Here is a 14,072-nt window from a genome sequence, read left to right as displayed (position 1 = left end):
CATGGACAAATAAATACATCATGGACAAATAAATACATCATGGACAAATAAATACACCCTGGACAAATAAATACACCCTGGACAAATAAATACACCATGGACAAATAAATACACCCTGGACAAATAAATACACCCTGGACAAATAAAATCATGGACAAATAAATACATCATGGACAAATAAATACATCATGGACAAATAAATACACCCTGGACAAATAAATACACCCTGGACAAATAAATACACCCTGGACAAGAGAAATGTTGGGAGACACAAAGGTGGTTTGATAAAGAAGATTTGTCAAAGTTGTCAGGCAAACAATCTTACTGTAAAACTTCTTCTTCTTTAGCTGATGGCTGGAGGGAGTTGAGTTGTAGTGAAAACTCTGTCAGTATCATATCCCTCAGCTGTCTTAAGGCTGGGCTCTCATCACCTAAAGGTTAAACACTTCATTTATCAACACCCCAACACTTCAACACTTACAGTATCATGACTGTGTCTGTCTATAGAGAACTAAAGAGCAGAGATGTGGGAGGGGCTAACCTGATGTCAGCAGCTGATACAGCAAGATGTGTCTGTCTATAGAGAACTAAAGAGCAGAGATGAGGGAGGGGCTAACCTGATGTCAGCAGCTGATACAGCAAGATGTTTCTGTCTATAGAGAACTAAAGAGCAGAGATGAGGGAGGGGCTAACCTGATGTCAGCAGCTGATACAGCAAGATGTGTCTGTCTATAGAGAACTAAAGAGCAGAGATGTGGGAGGGGCTAACCTGATGTCAGCAGCTGATATAGCAAGATGTGTCTGTCTATAGAGAACTAAAGAGCAGAGGGAGGGGCTAACCTGATGTCATCAGCTGATACAGCAAGATGTGTCTGTCTATAGAGAACTAAAGAGCAGAGATGTGGGAGGGGCTAACCTGATGTCAGCAGCTGATACAGCAAGATGTGTCTGTCTATAGAGAACTAAAGAGCAGAGATGTGGGAGGGGCTAACCTGATGTCAGCAGCTGATACAGCAAGATGTGTCTGTCTATAGAGAACTAAAGAGCAGAGATGAGGGAGGGGCTAACCTGATGTCAGCAGCTGATACAGCAAGATGTGTCTGTCTATAGAGAACTAAAGAGCAGAGATGAGGGAGGGGCTAACCTGATGTCAGCAGCTGATACAGCAAGATGTGTCTGTCTATAGAGAACTAAAGAGCAGAGATGAGGGAGGGGCTAACCTGATGTCAGCAGCTGATACAGCAAGATGTGTCTGTCTATAGAGAACTAAAGAGCAGAGATGAGGGAGGAGCTAACCTGATGTCAGCAGCTGATACAGCAAGATGTGTCTGTCTATAGAGAACTAAAGAGCAGAGATGAGGGAGGGGCTAACCTGATGTCAGCAACTGATACAGCAAGATGTGTCTGTCTATAGAGAACTAAAGAGCAGAGATGAGGGAGGGGCTAACCTGATGTCAGCAGCTGATACAGCAAGATGTGTCTGTCTATAGAGAACTAAAGAGCAGAGATGAGGGAGGGGCTAACCTGATGTCAGCAGCTGATACAGCAAGATGTGTCTGTCTATAGAGAACTAAAGAGCAGAGATGTGGGAGGGGCTAACCTGATGTCAGCAGCTGATACAGCAAGATGTGTCTGTCTATAGAGAACTAAAGAGCAGAGATGAGGGAGGGGCTAACCTGATGTCAGCAGCTGATACAGCAAGATGTGTCTGTCTATAGAGAACTAAAGAGCAGAGATGAGGGAGGGGCTAACCTGATGTCAGCAGCTGATACAGCAAGATGTGTCTGTCTATAGAGAACTAAAGAGCAGAGATGAGGGAGGGGCTAACCTGATGTCAGCAGCTGATACAGCAAGATGTGTCTGTCTATAGAGAACTAAAGAGCAGAGATGAGGGAGGGGCTAACCTGATGTCAGCAGCTGATACAGCAAGATGTGTCTGTCTATAGAGAACTAAAGAGCAGAGATGAGGGAGGGGCTAACCTGATGTCAGCAGCTGATACAGCAAGATGTGTCTGTCTATAGAGAACTAAAGAGCAGAGATGAGGGAGGGGCTAACCTGATGTCAGCAGCTGATACAGCAAGATGTGTCTGTCTATAGAGAACTAAAGAGCAGAGATGTGGGAGGGGCTAACCTGATGTCAGCAGCTGATACAGCAAGATGTGTCTGTCTATAGAGAACTAAAGAGCAGAGATGAGGGAGGGGCTAACCTGATGTCAGCAGCTGATACAGCAAGATGTGTCTGTCTATAGAGAACTAAAGAGCAGGGATGTGGGAGGGGCTAACCTGATGTCAGCAGCTGATACAGCAAGATGTGTCTGTCTATAGAGAACTAAAGAGCAGAGATGAGGGAGGGGCTAACCTGATGTCAGCAGCTGATACAGCAAGATGTGTCTGTCTATAGAGAACTAAAGAGCAGAGATGTGGGAGGGGCTAACCTGATGTCAGCAGCTGATACAGCAAGATGTGTCTGTCTATAGAGAACTAAAGAGCAGAGATGAGGGAGGGGCTAACCTGATGTCAGCAGCTGATACAGCAAGATGTGTCTGTCTATAGAGAACTAAAGAGCAGAGATGTGGGAGGGGCTAACCTGATGTCAGCAGCTGATACAGCAAGATGTGTCTGTCTATAGAGAACTAAAGAGCAGAGATGAGGGAGGGGCTAACCTGATGTCAGCAGCTGATACAGCAAGATGTGTCTGTCTATAGAGAACTAAAGAGCAGAGATGAGGGAGGGGCTAACCTGATGTCAGCAGCTGATACAGCAAGATGTGTCTGTCTATAGAGAACTAAAGAGCAGAGATGAGGGAGGGGCTAACCTGATGTCAGCAGCTGATACAGCAAGATGTGTCTGTCTATAGAGAACTAAAGAGCAGAGATGAGGGAGGAGCTAACCTGATGTCAGCAGCTGATACAGCAAGATGTGTCTGTCTATAGAGAACTAAAGAGCAGAGATGAGGGAGGGGCTAACCTGATGTCAGCAGCTGATACAGCAAGATGTGTCTGTCTATAGAGAACTAAAGAGCAGAGATGAGGGAGGGGCTAACCTGATGTCAGCAGCTGATACAGCAAGATGTGTCTGTCTATAGAGAACTAAAGAGCAGAGATGTGGGAGGGGCTAACCTGATGTCAGCAGCTGATACAGCAAGATGTGTCTGTCTATAGAGAACTAAAGAGCAGAGATGAGGGAGGGGCTAACCTGATGTCAGCAGCTGATACAGCAAGATGTGTCTGTCTATAGAGAACTAAAGAGCAGAGGGAGGGGCTAACCTGATGTCAGCAGCTGATACAGCAAGATGTGTCTGTCTATAGAGAACTAAAGAGCAGAGATGTGGGAGGGGCTAACCTGATGTCAGCAGCTGATACAGCAAGATGTGTCTGTCTATAGAGAACTAAAGAGCAGAGATGAGGGAGGGGCTAACCTGATGTCAGCAGCTGATACAGCAAGATGTGTCTGTCTATAGAGAACTAAAGAGCAGAGATGAGGGAGGGGCTAACCTGATGTCAGCAGCTGATACAGCAAGATGTGTCTGTCTATAGAGAACTAAAGAGCAGAGATGAGGGAGGGGCTAACCTGATGTCAGCAGCTGATACAGCAAGATGTGTCTGTCTATAGAGAACTAAAGAGCAGAGATGAGGGAGGAGCTAACCTGATGTCAGCAGCTGATACAGCAAGATGTGTCTGTCTATAGAGAACTAAAGAGCAGAGATGAGGGAGGGGCTAACCTGATGTCAGCAACTGATACAGCAAGATGTGTCTGTCTATAGAGAACTAAAGAGCAGAGATGAGGGAGGGGCTAACCTGATGTCAGCAGCTGATACAGCAAGATGTGTCTGTCTATAGAGAACTAAAGAGCAGAGATGAGGGAGGGGCTAACCTGATGTCAGCAGCTGATACAGCAAGATGTGTCTGTCTATAGAGAACTAAAGAGCAGAGATGTGGGAGGGGCTAACCTGATGTCAGCAGCTGATACAGCAAGATGTGTCTGTCTATAGAGAACTAAAGAGCAGAGATGAGGGAGGGGCTAACCTGATGTCAGCAGCTGATACAGCAAGATGTGTCTGTCTATAGAGAACTAAAGAGCAGAGATGAGGGAGGGGCTAACCTGATGTCAGCAGCTGATACAGCAAGATGTGTCTGTCTATAGAGAACTAAAGAGCAGGGATGTGGGAGGGGCTAACCTGATGTCAGCAGCTGATACAGCAAGATGTGTCTGTCTATAGAGAACTAAAGAGCAGAGATGAGGGAGGGGCTAACCTGATGTCAGCAGCTGATACAGCAAGATGTGTCTGTCTATAGAGAACTAAAGAGCAGAGATGTGGGAGGGGCTAACCTGATGTCAGCAGCTGATACAGCAAGATGTGTCTGTCTATAGAGAACTAAAGAGCAGAGATGAGGGAGGGGCTAACCTGATGTCAGCAGCTGATACAGCAAGATGTGTCTGTCTATAGAGAACTAAAGAGCAGAGGGAGGGGCTAACCTGATGTCAGCAGCTGATACAGCAAGATGTGTCTGTCTATAGAGAACTAAAGAGCAGAGATGTGGGAGGGGCTAACCTGATGTCAGCAGCTGATACAGCAAGATGTGTCTGTCTATAGAGAACTAAAGAGCAGAGATGAGGGAGGGGCTAACCTGATGTCAGCAGCTGATACAGCAAGATGTGTCTGTCTATAGAGAACTAAAGAGCAGAGATGAGGGAGGGGCTAACCTGATGTCAGCAGCTGATACAGCAAGATGTGTCTGTCTATAGAGAACTAAAGAGCAGAGATGAGGGAGGGGCTAACCTGATGTCAGCAGCTGATACAGCAAGATGTGTCTGTCTATAGAGAACTAAAGAGCAGAGATGAGGGAGGGGCTAACCTGATGTCAGCAGCTGATACAGCAAGATGTGTCTGTCTATAGAGAACTAAAGAGCAGGGATGTGGGAGGGGCTAACCTGATGTCAGCAGCTGATACAGCAAGATGTGTCTGTCTATAGAGAACTAAAGAGCAGAGATGAGGGAGGGGCTAACCTGATGTCAGCAGCTGATACAGCAAGATGTGTCTGTCTATAGAGAACTAAAGAGCAGAGATGAGGGAGGGGCTAACCTGATGTCAGCAGCTGATACAGCAAGATGTGTCTGTCTATAGAGAACTAAAGAGCAGAGATGAGGGAGGGGCTAACCTGATGTCAGCAGCTGATACAGCAAGATGTGTCTGTCTATAGAGAACTAAAGAGCAGAGATGAGGGAGGGGCTAACCTGATGTCAGCAGCTGATACAGCAAGATGTGTCTGTCTATAGAGAACTAAAGAGCAGAGCAGAGGGAGGGGCTAACCTGATGTCAGCAGCTGATACAGCAAGATGTGTCTGTCTATAGAGAACTAAAGAGCAGAGATGAGGGAGGGGCTAACCTGATGTCAGCAGCTGATACAGCAAGATGTGTCTGTCTATAGAGAACTAAAGAGCAGAGATGAGGGAGGGGCTAACCTGATGTCAGCAGCTGATACAGCAAGAAATGTCTGTCTATAGAGAACTAAAGAGCAGAGATGAGGGAGGGGCTAACCTGATGTCAGCAGCTGATACAGCAAGATGTGTCTGTCTATAGAGAACTAAAGAGCAGAGATGAGGGAGGGGCTAATTTGATGTCAGCAGCTGATACAGCAAGATGTGTCTGTCTATAGAGAACTAAAGAGCAGAGATGAGGGAGGGGCTAACCTGATGTCAGCAGCTGATACAGCAAGATGTGTCTGTCTATAGAGAACTAAAGAGCAGAGATGAGGGAGGGGCTAACCTGATGTCAGCAGCTGATACAGCAAGATGTGTCTGTCTATAGAGAACTAAAGAGCAGAGATGAGGGAGGGGCTAACCTGATGTCAGCAACTGATACAGCAAGATGTGTCTGTCTATAGAGAACTAAAGAGCAGAGATGAGGGAGGGGCTAACCTGATGTCAGCAGCTGATACAGCAAGATGTGTCTGTCTATAGAGAACTAAAGAGCAGAGATGAGGGAGGGGCTAACCTGATGTCAGCAGCTGATACAGCAAGATGTGTCTGTCTATAGAGAACTAAAGAGCAGAGATGAGGGAGGGGCTAACCTGATGTCAGCAGCTGATACAGCAAGATGTGTCTGTCTATAGAGAACTAAAGAGCAGAGATGAGGGAGGGGCTAACCTGATGTCAGCAGCTGATACAGCAAGATGTGTCTGTCTATAGAGAACTAAAGAGCAGAGATGAGGGAGGGGCTAACCTGATGTCAGCAGCTGATACAGCAAGATGTTTCTGTCTATAGAGAACTAAAGAGCAGAGATGAGGGAGGGGCTAACCTGATGTCAGCAGCTGATACAGCAAGATGTGTCTGTCTATAGAGAACTAAAGAGCAGAGATGAGGGAGGGGCTAACCTGATGTCAGCAGCTGATACAGCAAGATGTGTCTGTCTATAGAGAACTAAAGAGCAGAGATGAGGGAGGGGCTAACCTGATGTCAGCAGCTGATACAGCAAGATGTGTCTGTCTATAGAGAACTAAAGAGCAGAGATGAGGGAGGGGCTAACCTGATGTCAGCAGCTGATACAGCAAGATGTGTCTGTCTATAGAGAACTAAAGAGCAGAGATGAGGGAGGGGCTAACCTGATGTCAGCAGCTGATACAGCAAGATGTGTCTGTCTATAGAGAACTAAAGAGCAGAGGTGAAGGAGGGGCTAACCTGATGTCAGCAGCTGATACAGCAAGATGTGTCTGTCTATAGAGAACTAAAGAGCAGAGATGAGGGAGGGGCTAACCTGATGTCAGCAGCTGATACAGCAAGATGTGTCTGTCTATAGAGAACTTAAGAGCAGAGATGAGGGAGGGGCTAACCTGATGTCAGCAGCTGATACAGCAAGATGTGTCTGTCTATAGAGAACTAAAGAGCAGAGATGAGGGAGGGGCTAACCTGATGTCAGCAGCTGATACAGCAAGATGTGTCTGTCTATAGAGAACTAAAGAGCAGAGGTGAAGGAGGGGCTAACCTGATGTCAGCAGCTGATACAGCAAGATGTGTCTGTCTATAGAGAACTAAAGAGCAGAGATGAGGGAGGGGCTAACCTGATGTCAGCAGCTGATACAGCAAGATGTGTCTGTCTTCAGTGCTGGGGTACAGAGACCTCAGCCCTATAGTGATCACATGACAAGCTTCTCTTTTCATGGACAAATCCAGTTGGCCTTCAGGTAAGCAGGAAGTGCTCAAAAGTTTCCAGATCAAAGATCTAAAAATAAACTTTACTTAAAAGGTGGGTAGGGATTCACTCAAAGTAAATAACTTTGTCTAGCAAGTATTTGGTCTGTCTGTCAATAGATTACCGGGTAACTTTGTCTAGCAAGTATTTGGTCTGTCTGTCAATGGATTACCTGGTAACTTTGTCTAGCAAGTATTTAGTCTGTCTGTCAATGGATTACCTGGTAACTTTGTCTAGCAAGTATTTGGTCTGTCTGTCAATAGATTACCTGGTAACTTTGTCTAGCAAGTATTTGGTCTGAGTGTCAATAGATTACCTGGTAACTTTGTCTAGCAAGTATTTAGTCTGTCTGTCAATGGATTACCTGGTAACTTTGTCTAGCAAGTATTTGGTCTGTCTGTCAATAGATTACCGGGTAACTTTGTCTAGCAAGTATTTGGTCTGTCTGTCAATGGATTACCTGGTAACTTTGTCTAGCAAGTATTTAGTCTGTCTGTCAATGGATTACCTGGTAACTTTGTCTAGCAAGTATTTGGTCTGTCTGTCAATAGATTACCTGGTAACTTTGTCTAGCAAGTATTTGGTCTGAGTGTCAATAGATTACCTGGTAACTTTGTCTAGCAAGTATTTAGTCTGTCTGTCAATGGATTACCTGGTAACTTTGTTTAGCAAGTATTTGGTCTGTCTGTCAATAGATTACCGGGTAACTTTGTCTAGCAATTATTTGGTCTGTCTGTCAATAGATTACCTGGTAACTTTGTCTAGCAAGTATTTAGTCTGTCAATAGATAACAGGGTACCTTTGTCTAGCAAGTATTTAGTCTGTCTGTCAATGGATTACCTGGTAACTTTGTCTAGCAAGTATTTGGTCTGTCTGTCAATGGATTACCTGGTAACTTTGTCTAGCAAGTATTTGGTCTGAGTGTCAATAGATTACCTGGTAACTTTGTCTAGCAAGTATTTAGTCTGTCTGTCAATAGATTACCTGGTAACTTTGTCTAGCAAGTATTTGGTCTGTCTGTCAATAGATTACCTGGTAACTTTGTCTAGCAAGTATTTAGTCTGAGTGTCAATAGATTACCGGGTAACTTTGTCTAGCAAGTATTTAGTCTGTCAATAGATTACCTGGTAACTTTGTCTAGCAAGTATTTAGTCTGTACGTCAATAGATTACCTGGTAACTTTGTCTAGCAAGTATTTAGTCTGTCAATAGATTACCAGGTAACTTTGTCTAGCTAGTATTTGGTCTGTCTGTCAATGGATTACCTGGTAACTTTGTCTAGCAAGTATTTGGTCTGTCTGTCAATAGATTACCTGGTAACTTTGTCTAGCAAGTATTTGGTCTGTCTGTCAATAGATTACCTGGTAACTTTGTCTAGCAAGTATTTAGTCTGAGTGTCAATAGATTACCGGGTAACTTTGTCTAGCAAGTATTTAGTCTGTCAATAGATTACCTGGTAACTTTGTCTAGCAAGTATTTAGTCTGTACGTCAATAGATTACCTGGTAACTTTGTCTAGCAAGTATTTAGTCTGTCAATAGATTACCGGGTAACTTTGTCTAGCTAGTATTTGGTCTGTCTGTCAATGGATTACCTGGTAACTTTGTCTAGCAAGTATTTGGTCTGTCTGTCAATAGATTACCTGGTAACTTTGTCTAGCAAGTATTTGGTCTGTCTGTCAATAGATTACCTGGTAACTTTGTCTAGCAAGTATTTGGTCTGAGTGTCAATAGATTACCTGGTAACTTTCATTTGTTCACTGGTGGGTTGGTCTCCACTCACTGCTGTACTTGTTTTAAAAATGAGCTGCCAGAAAGTAGAGTAAAGCTTCAAGTGCTGCCACCTATCTATCAGTGTTTAACTAGCTGGTTACAAACAAGAAAACTGCACCTTACCTGCAGGACAACCAGGCAACACAGAACTGCCTGCTCATCCTTGTCTAGAACTGCCCTGGCAAGTATGTCTGTGACTCGCGTCAGGTGACTTAGGTCAACAGTTTGTTCTGGCTGAGAAGAAGGCGGGCTGTCCACAGTCATCTGGTGCAGGCACATGCTGCCCACATTGTGCAGCAGTGTGTTGACCACAACCTTCACAGGAAGCTGGTGCTTGTCTGGGGATTCAACAGGCACTCAACATACCAGTCACACAGGCACTCAACACATCAGTCACACAGTCACTCAACATACCAGTCACACATTCACTCAACATACCAGTGACACAGTCACTCAACATACTAGTCACACAGTCACTCAACATACTAGTCACACAGTCACTCAACATACTAGTCACACAGTCACTCAACATACCAGTCACACAGTCACTCAACATACTAGTCACACAGGCACTCAACATACCAGTCACACAGGCACTCAACACATCAGTCACACAGTCACTCAACATACCAGTCACACATTCACTCAACATACCAGTGACACAGTCACTCAACATACTAGTCACACAGTCACTCAACATACTAGTCACACAGTCACTCAACATACTAGTCACACAGTCACTCAACATACCAGTGACACAGTCACTCAACATACTAGTCACACAGTCACTCAACATACTAGTCACACAGTCACTCAACATACCAGTGACACAGTCACTCAACATACTAGTCACACAGTCACTCAACATACAAGTCACACAGGCACTCAACATACCAGTGACACAGTCACTCAACATACTAGTCACACAGTCACTCAACATACTAGTCACACATTCACTCAACATACAAGTCACACAGGCACTCAACATACCAGTGACACAGTCACTCAACATACTAGTCACACAGTCACTCAACATACTAGTCACACATTCACTCAACATACAAGTCACACAGTCACTCAACATACCAGTCACACAGTCACTCAACATACCAGTCACACATTCACTCAACATACCAGTCACACATTCACTCAACACACCAGTCACACATTCACTCAACATACCAGTCACACAGTCACTCAACATACCAGTCACACATTCACTCAACATACCAGTCACACAGTCACTCAACATACTAGTCACACATTCACTTAACATACCAGTCACACATTCACTCAACATACAAGTCACACGTTCACTCAACATACAGTCACTCAAAATACTAGTCACACATTCATTCAACACACCAGTCACAGTCACTCAACATACCAGTCACACAGTCACTCAACATACCAGTCACACAGTCACTCAACATACTAGTCACACATTCACTCAACACACAGTTGTGTACATACCAGTGAGATTGAAGGGAGACTATCAAGTTGTGTACATACCAGTGAGATTGAAGGGAAACTATCAAGTTATGTACATACCAGTGAGATTGAAGGGAAACTATCAAGTTATGTACATACCAGTGAGATTGAAGGGAAACTATCAAGTTGTGTACATACCAGTGAGATTAAAGGGAAACTATCAAGTTGTGTACATACCAGTGAGATTGAAGGGAGACTATCAAGTTGTGTACATACCAGTGAGATTGAAGGGAAACTATCAAGTTGTGTACATACCAGTGAGATTGAAGGGAGACTATCAAGTTGTGTACATACCAGTGAGATTGAAGGGAAACTATCAAGTTGTGTACATACCAGTGAGATTGAAGGGAGACTATCAAGTTGTGTACATACCAGTGAGATTGAAGGGAAACTATCAAGTTGTGTACATACCAGTGAGATTAAAGGGAAACTATCAAGTTGTGTACATACCAGTGAGATTGAAGGGAAACTATCAAGTTGTGTACATACCAGTGAGATTGAAGGGAGACTATCAAGTTGTGTACATACCAGTGAGATTGAAGGGAGACTATCAAGTTGTGTACATACCAGTGAGATTGAAGGGAAACTATCAAGTTGTGTACATACCAGTGAGATTGAAGGGAGACTATCAAGTTGTGTACATACCAGTGAGATTGAAGGGAGACTATCAAGTTGTGTACATACCAGTGAGATTGAAGGGAGACTATCAAGTTGTGTACATACCAGTGAGATTGAAGGGAGACTATCAAGTTGTGTACATACCAGTGAGATTGAAGGGAGACTATCAAGTTGTGTACATACCAGTGAGATTGAAGGGAAACTATCAAGTTGTGTACATACCAGTGAGATTGAAGGGAGACTATCAAGTTGTGTACATACCAGTGAGATTGAAGGGAAACTATCAAGTTGTGTACATACCAGTGAGATTGAAGGGAGACTATCAAGTTGTGTACATACCAGTGAGATTGAAGGGAAACTATCAAGTTGTGTACATACCAGTGAGATTGAAGGGAAACTATCAAGTTGTGTACATACCAGTGAGATTGAAGGGAAACTATCAAGTTGTGTACATACCAGTGAGATTGAAGGGAGACTATCAAGTTGTGTACATACCAGTGAGATTGAAGGGAGGTGATGTATCTTGGATCCCCAGCCTGGAGTACACGTGGTGGGGTGGCAAGTTCCCAGGGTTAAAAAACTGGTCTACATACTCTCCACTGGACATCCAAAGCATGTTGTTTACAATATCAAAACAGGCACCTGTGACAGATGGGTAGGGAGGGTGGTGGAGGTGGTGCAATGATGACCGCACAAAAAATTCAGCTTTTTTTAAACAAGTTTAAAGACTATTCGACCTAGACCCTGATCAATCCTGTAACCTCATCATGGGTTGTTTTTTTTTAGTACAAAACTCAAAATAACCAGGTTAAAATTAGATATTTAAATAAAAGCACTTGTAGAATGTGCTCGCACGGTCTTGCGACGTAGGCCTCAAGATCAGTGCACTCATCAATCAAATATAGTTTAAGTTGGGGCAAAAACTTTCCGCCATTTTTTTTTAGGATAACGCAGAATTCAAAGAACTAGAACTTACCTAAAAGTGTGAGTGGTGTACCCCTGCCTAGAGAACTAGAACTTACCTAAAAGTGTGAGTGGTGTACCCCTGCCTAGAGAACTAGAACTTACCTAAAAGTGTGAGCGGTGTGCCCCTGCCTACAGAACTAGAACTAGCTTCCATTAAATCCATTCGTGCACTAAAGAATCCAGTTTTTACATTGAAGCACATGTTACTGGCCAAAGCTGAAATGTTATGGCATTACTTCAATTCTTCACCAGTTACAATTGTCATGTATCATTATATACATATTTATTAGATTCATTTATCTAAGAAAAATGTATTAAACCTTGCACAATAAAATAAAAGTGTATAAAACACTGTATGAGAAAATAAAAGTGTATAAAACCAAGAAAGTTTTTTAGATAGTGTTGGGCTTACATCTGATACTGGAAATAGGACCCCCTCCAAAGAGTGACCTGCCCGCACCCCCTGGGGCTGCCCCTGGGGGCACAGTCAGCAGGACAACATGGTTGCCATCACAGTACAGGGGTGTTTTAGCCAGGGTCTTCAGCTGCACACCACAGCTTGTGCTCCCTGCACTGGGAGCTGAAACATAGACACAACCTTGACATAAGCAGTGACTAGACATTGTGCTCCCTGCACTGGGAGCTGAAACATAGACACAACCTTGACATAAGCAGTGACTGGACATTCTACAAATTCATAGCATTTCTCTCACAGTGCTAGCAGTACTGACATTTAACTCATTCAAACCAGAATGACATACTCAACCAGCTGGCCTGTCATATTGTTACACTATTCACAAAGTTCATCTTTCATCAGAACCACTAGACTAGACTAAACACAGAGAACTGACACCCAAACAAACAATCACTAATGAAGGAAAAGTTAAATACAAAATCAAAATAAATTAGGCTCAACTTGCAGGCCTAACCACAATAAAACACACAAGTCACACTAATAAAACTGGAAATGTAATATATGATATCATATACGTTATGTCTGAATCTCTCTCTGTCAGATAAATGTATTACTACTGTTTTAGACTAGTAAGAACGCTTAAGTACAATCAACTAGACACTTTGTATCCAAAAATAAGTAGACAGACATAACAAATACTAGACAGACTGGAGCCTATCAGCAAGAAGCTCTGGACTAGACTCACCATCTTCTTTATGTAGACAGACATAACAAATACTGTAGACAGACATAACAAATACTGTAGACAGACATAACAAATACTGTAGACAGACATAACAAATACTGTAGACAGACATAACAAATACTGTAGACAGACATAACAAATACTGTAGACAGACATAACAAATACTGTAGACAGACATAACAAATACTGTAGACAGACATAACAAATACTGTAGACAGACATAACAAATACTGTAGACAGACATAACAAATACTGTAGACAGACATAACAAATACTGTAGACAGACATAACAAATACTGTAGACAGACATAACAAATACTGTAGACAGACATAACAAATACTATAGACAGACATGACAAATACTGTAGACAGACTAAAGCCTACCAAGACTAGACTCACCATCTTCTTTCCTTGTTGGCACCAGAGCTTCACCCCCTGTCAGAGCCATAAGGGTCGCGGCACTGTTGGACCCCCGCAAGGGTCTCAGCCTGTTTAAGATGGCCTCGTTCATATTTCTACTCACTGCCTCCTCCTTCTTTTGTAGTGTCACGCTAGGTCTCAGTGCTGTGGCCTCAGCTTCTTTCTGCAATGTTAAACACAAGCTCACAGATCAACACAAGCTCACAGATCAACACAAGCTCACAGATCAACACAAGCTCACAGATCAACACAAGCTCACAGATCAACACAAGCTCACAGATCAACACAAGCTCACAGATCAACACAAGCTCACAGATCAACACAAGCTCACAGATCAACACAAGCTCACAGATCAACACAAGCTCACAGATCAACACAAGCTCACAGATCAACACAACCTCACAGATCAACACAAGCTCACAGTTCAACACAAACATTAAGCTCAACTGACAAC

General features: G+C 43.4%; 1 protein-coding gene across 2 annotated transcripts in view; it reads right to left on the bottom strand.

The window, feature by feature from the left end:
• The window catches only part of LOC131952974 (putative E3 ubiquitin-protein ligase HECTD4), a 95,618-nt gene that overhangs the window by 78,880 nt on the left and 2,666 nt on the right, over positions 1 to 14,072 (bottom strand). For both annotated transcript variants that reach the window (XM_059315936.1, XM_059315937.1), the window contains exons 6-13: positions 13,598 to 13,781; positions 12,451 to 12,618; positions 12,141 to 12,254; positions 11,568 to 11,714; positions 9,087 to 9,301; positions 8,930 to 8,997; positions 7,063 to 7,223; positions 326 to 431 (exon numbers count right to left, since the gene is read on the bottom strand). In XM_059315936.1, coding sequence (XP_059171919.1) covers positions 326 to 431; positions 7,063 to 7,223; positions 8,930 to 8,997; positions 9,087 to 9,301; positions 11,568 to 11,714; positions 12,141 to 12,254; positions 12,451 to 12,618; positions 13,598 to 13,781 — 1,163 coding nt within the window. The remainder of the gene's footprint in view (positions 1 to 325; positions 432 to 7,062; positions 7,224 to 8,929; positions 8,998 to 9,086; positions 9,302 to 11,567; positions 11,715 to 12,140; positions 12,255 to 12,450; positions 12,619 to 13,597; positions 13,782 to 14,072) is intronic.

The sequence above is a fragment of the Physella acuta genome, unplaced genomic scaffold, assembly GCF_028476545.2.
Source record: "Physella acuta isolate Inbredline_101_S28 unplaced genomic scaffold, ASM2847654v3 ptg000897l, whole genome shotgun sequence".
Classification (NCBI taxonomy): Eukaryota; Metazoa; Mollusca; class Gastropoda; family Physidae; genus Physella; species Physella acuta.
The sequence above is the reverse complement of the archived record's forward strand: the minus strand, read 5'-3'. Positions and strand labels throughout refer to the sequence as shown.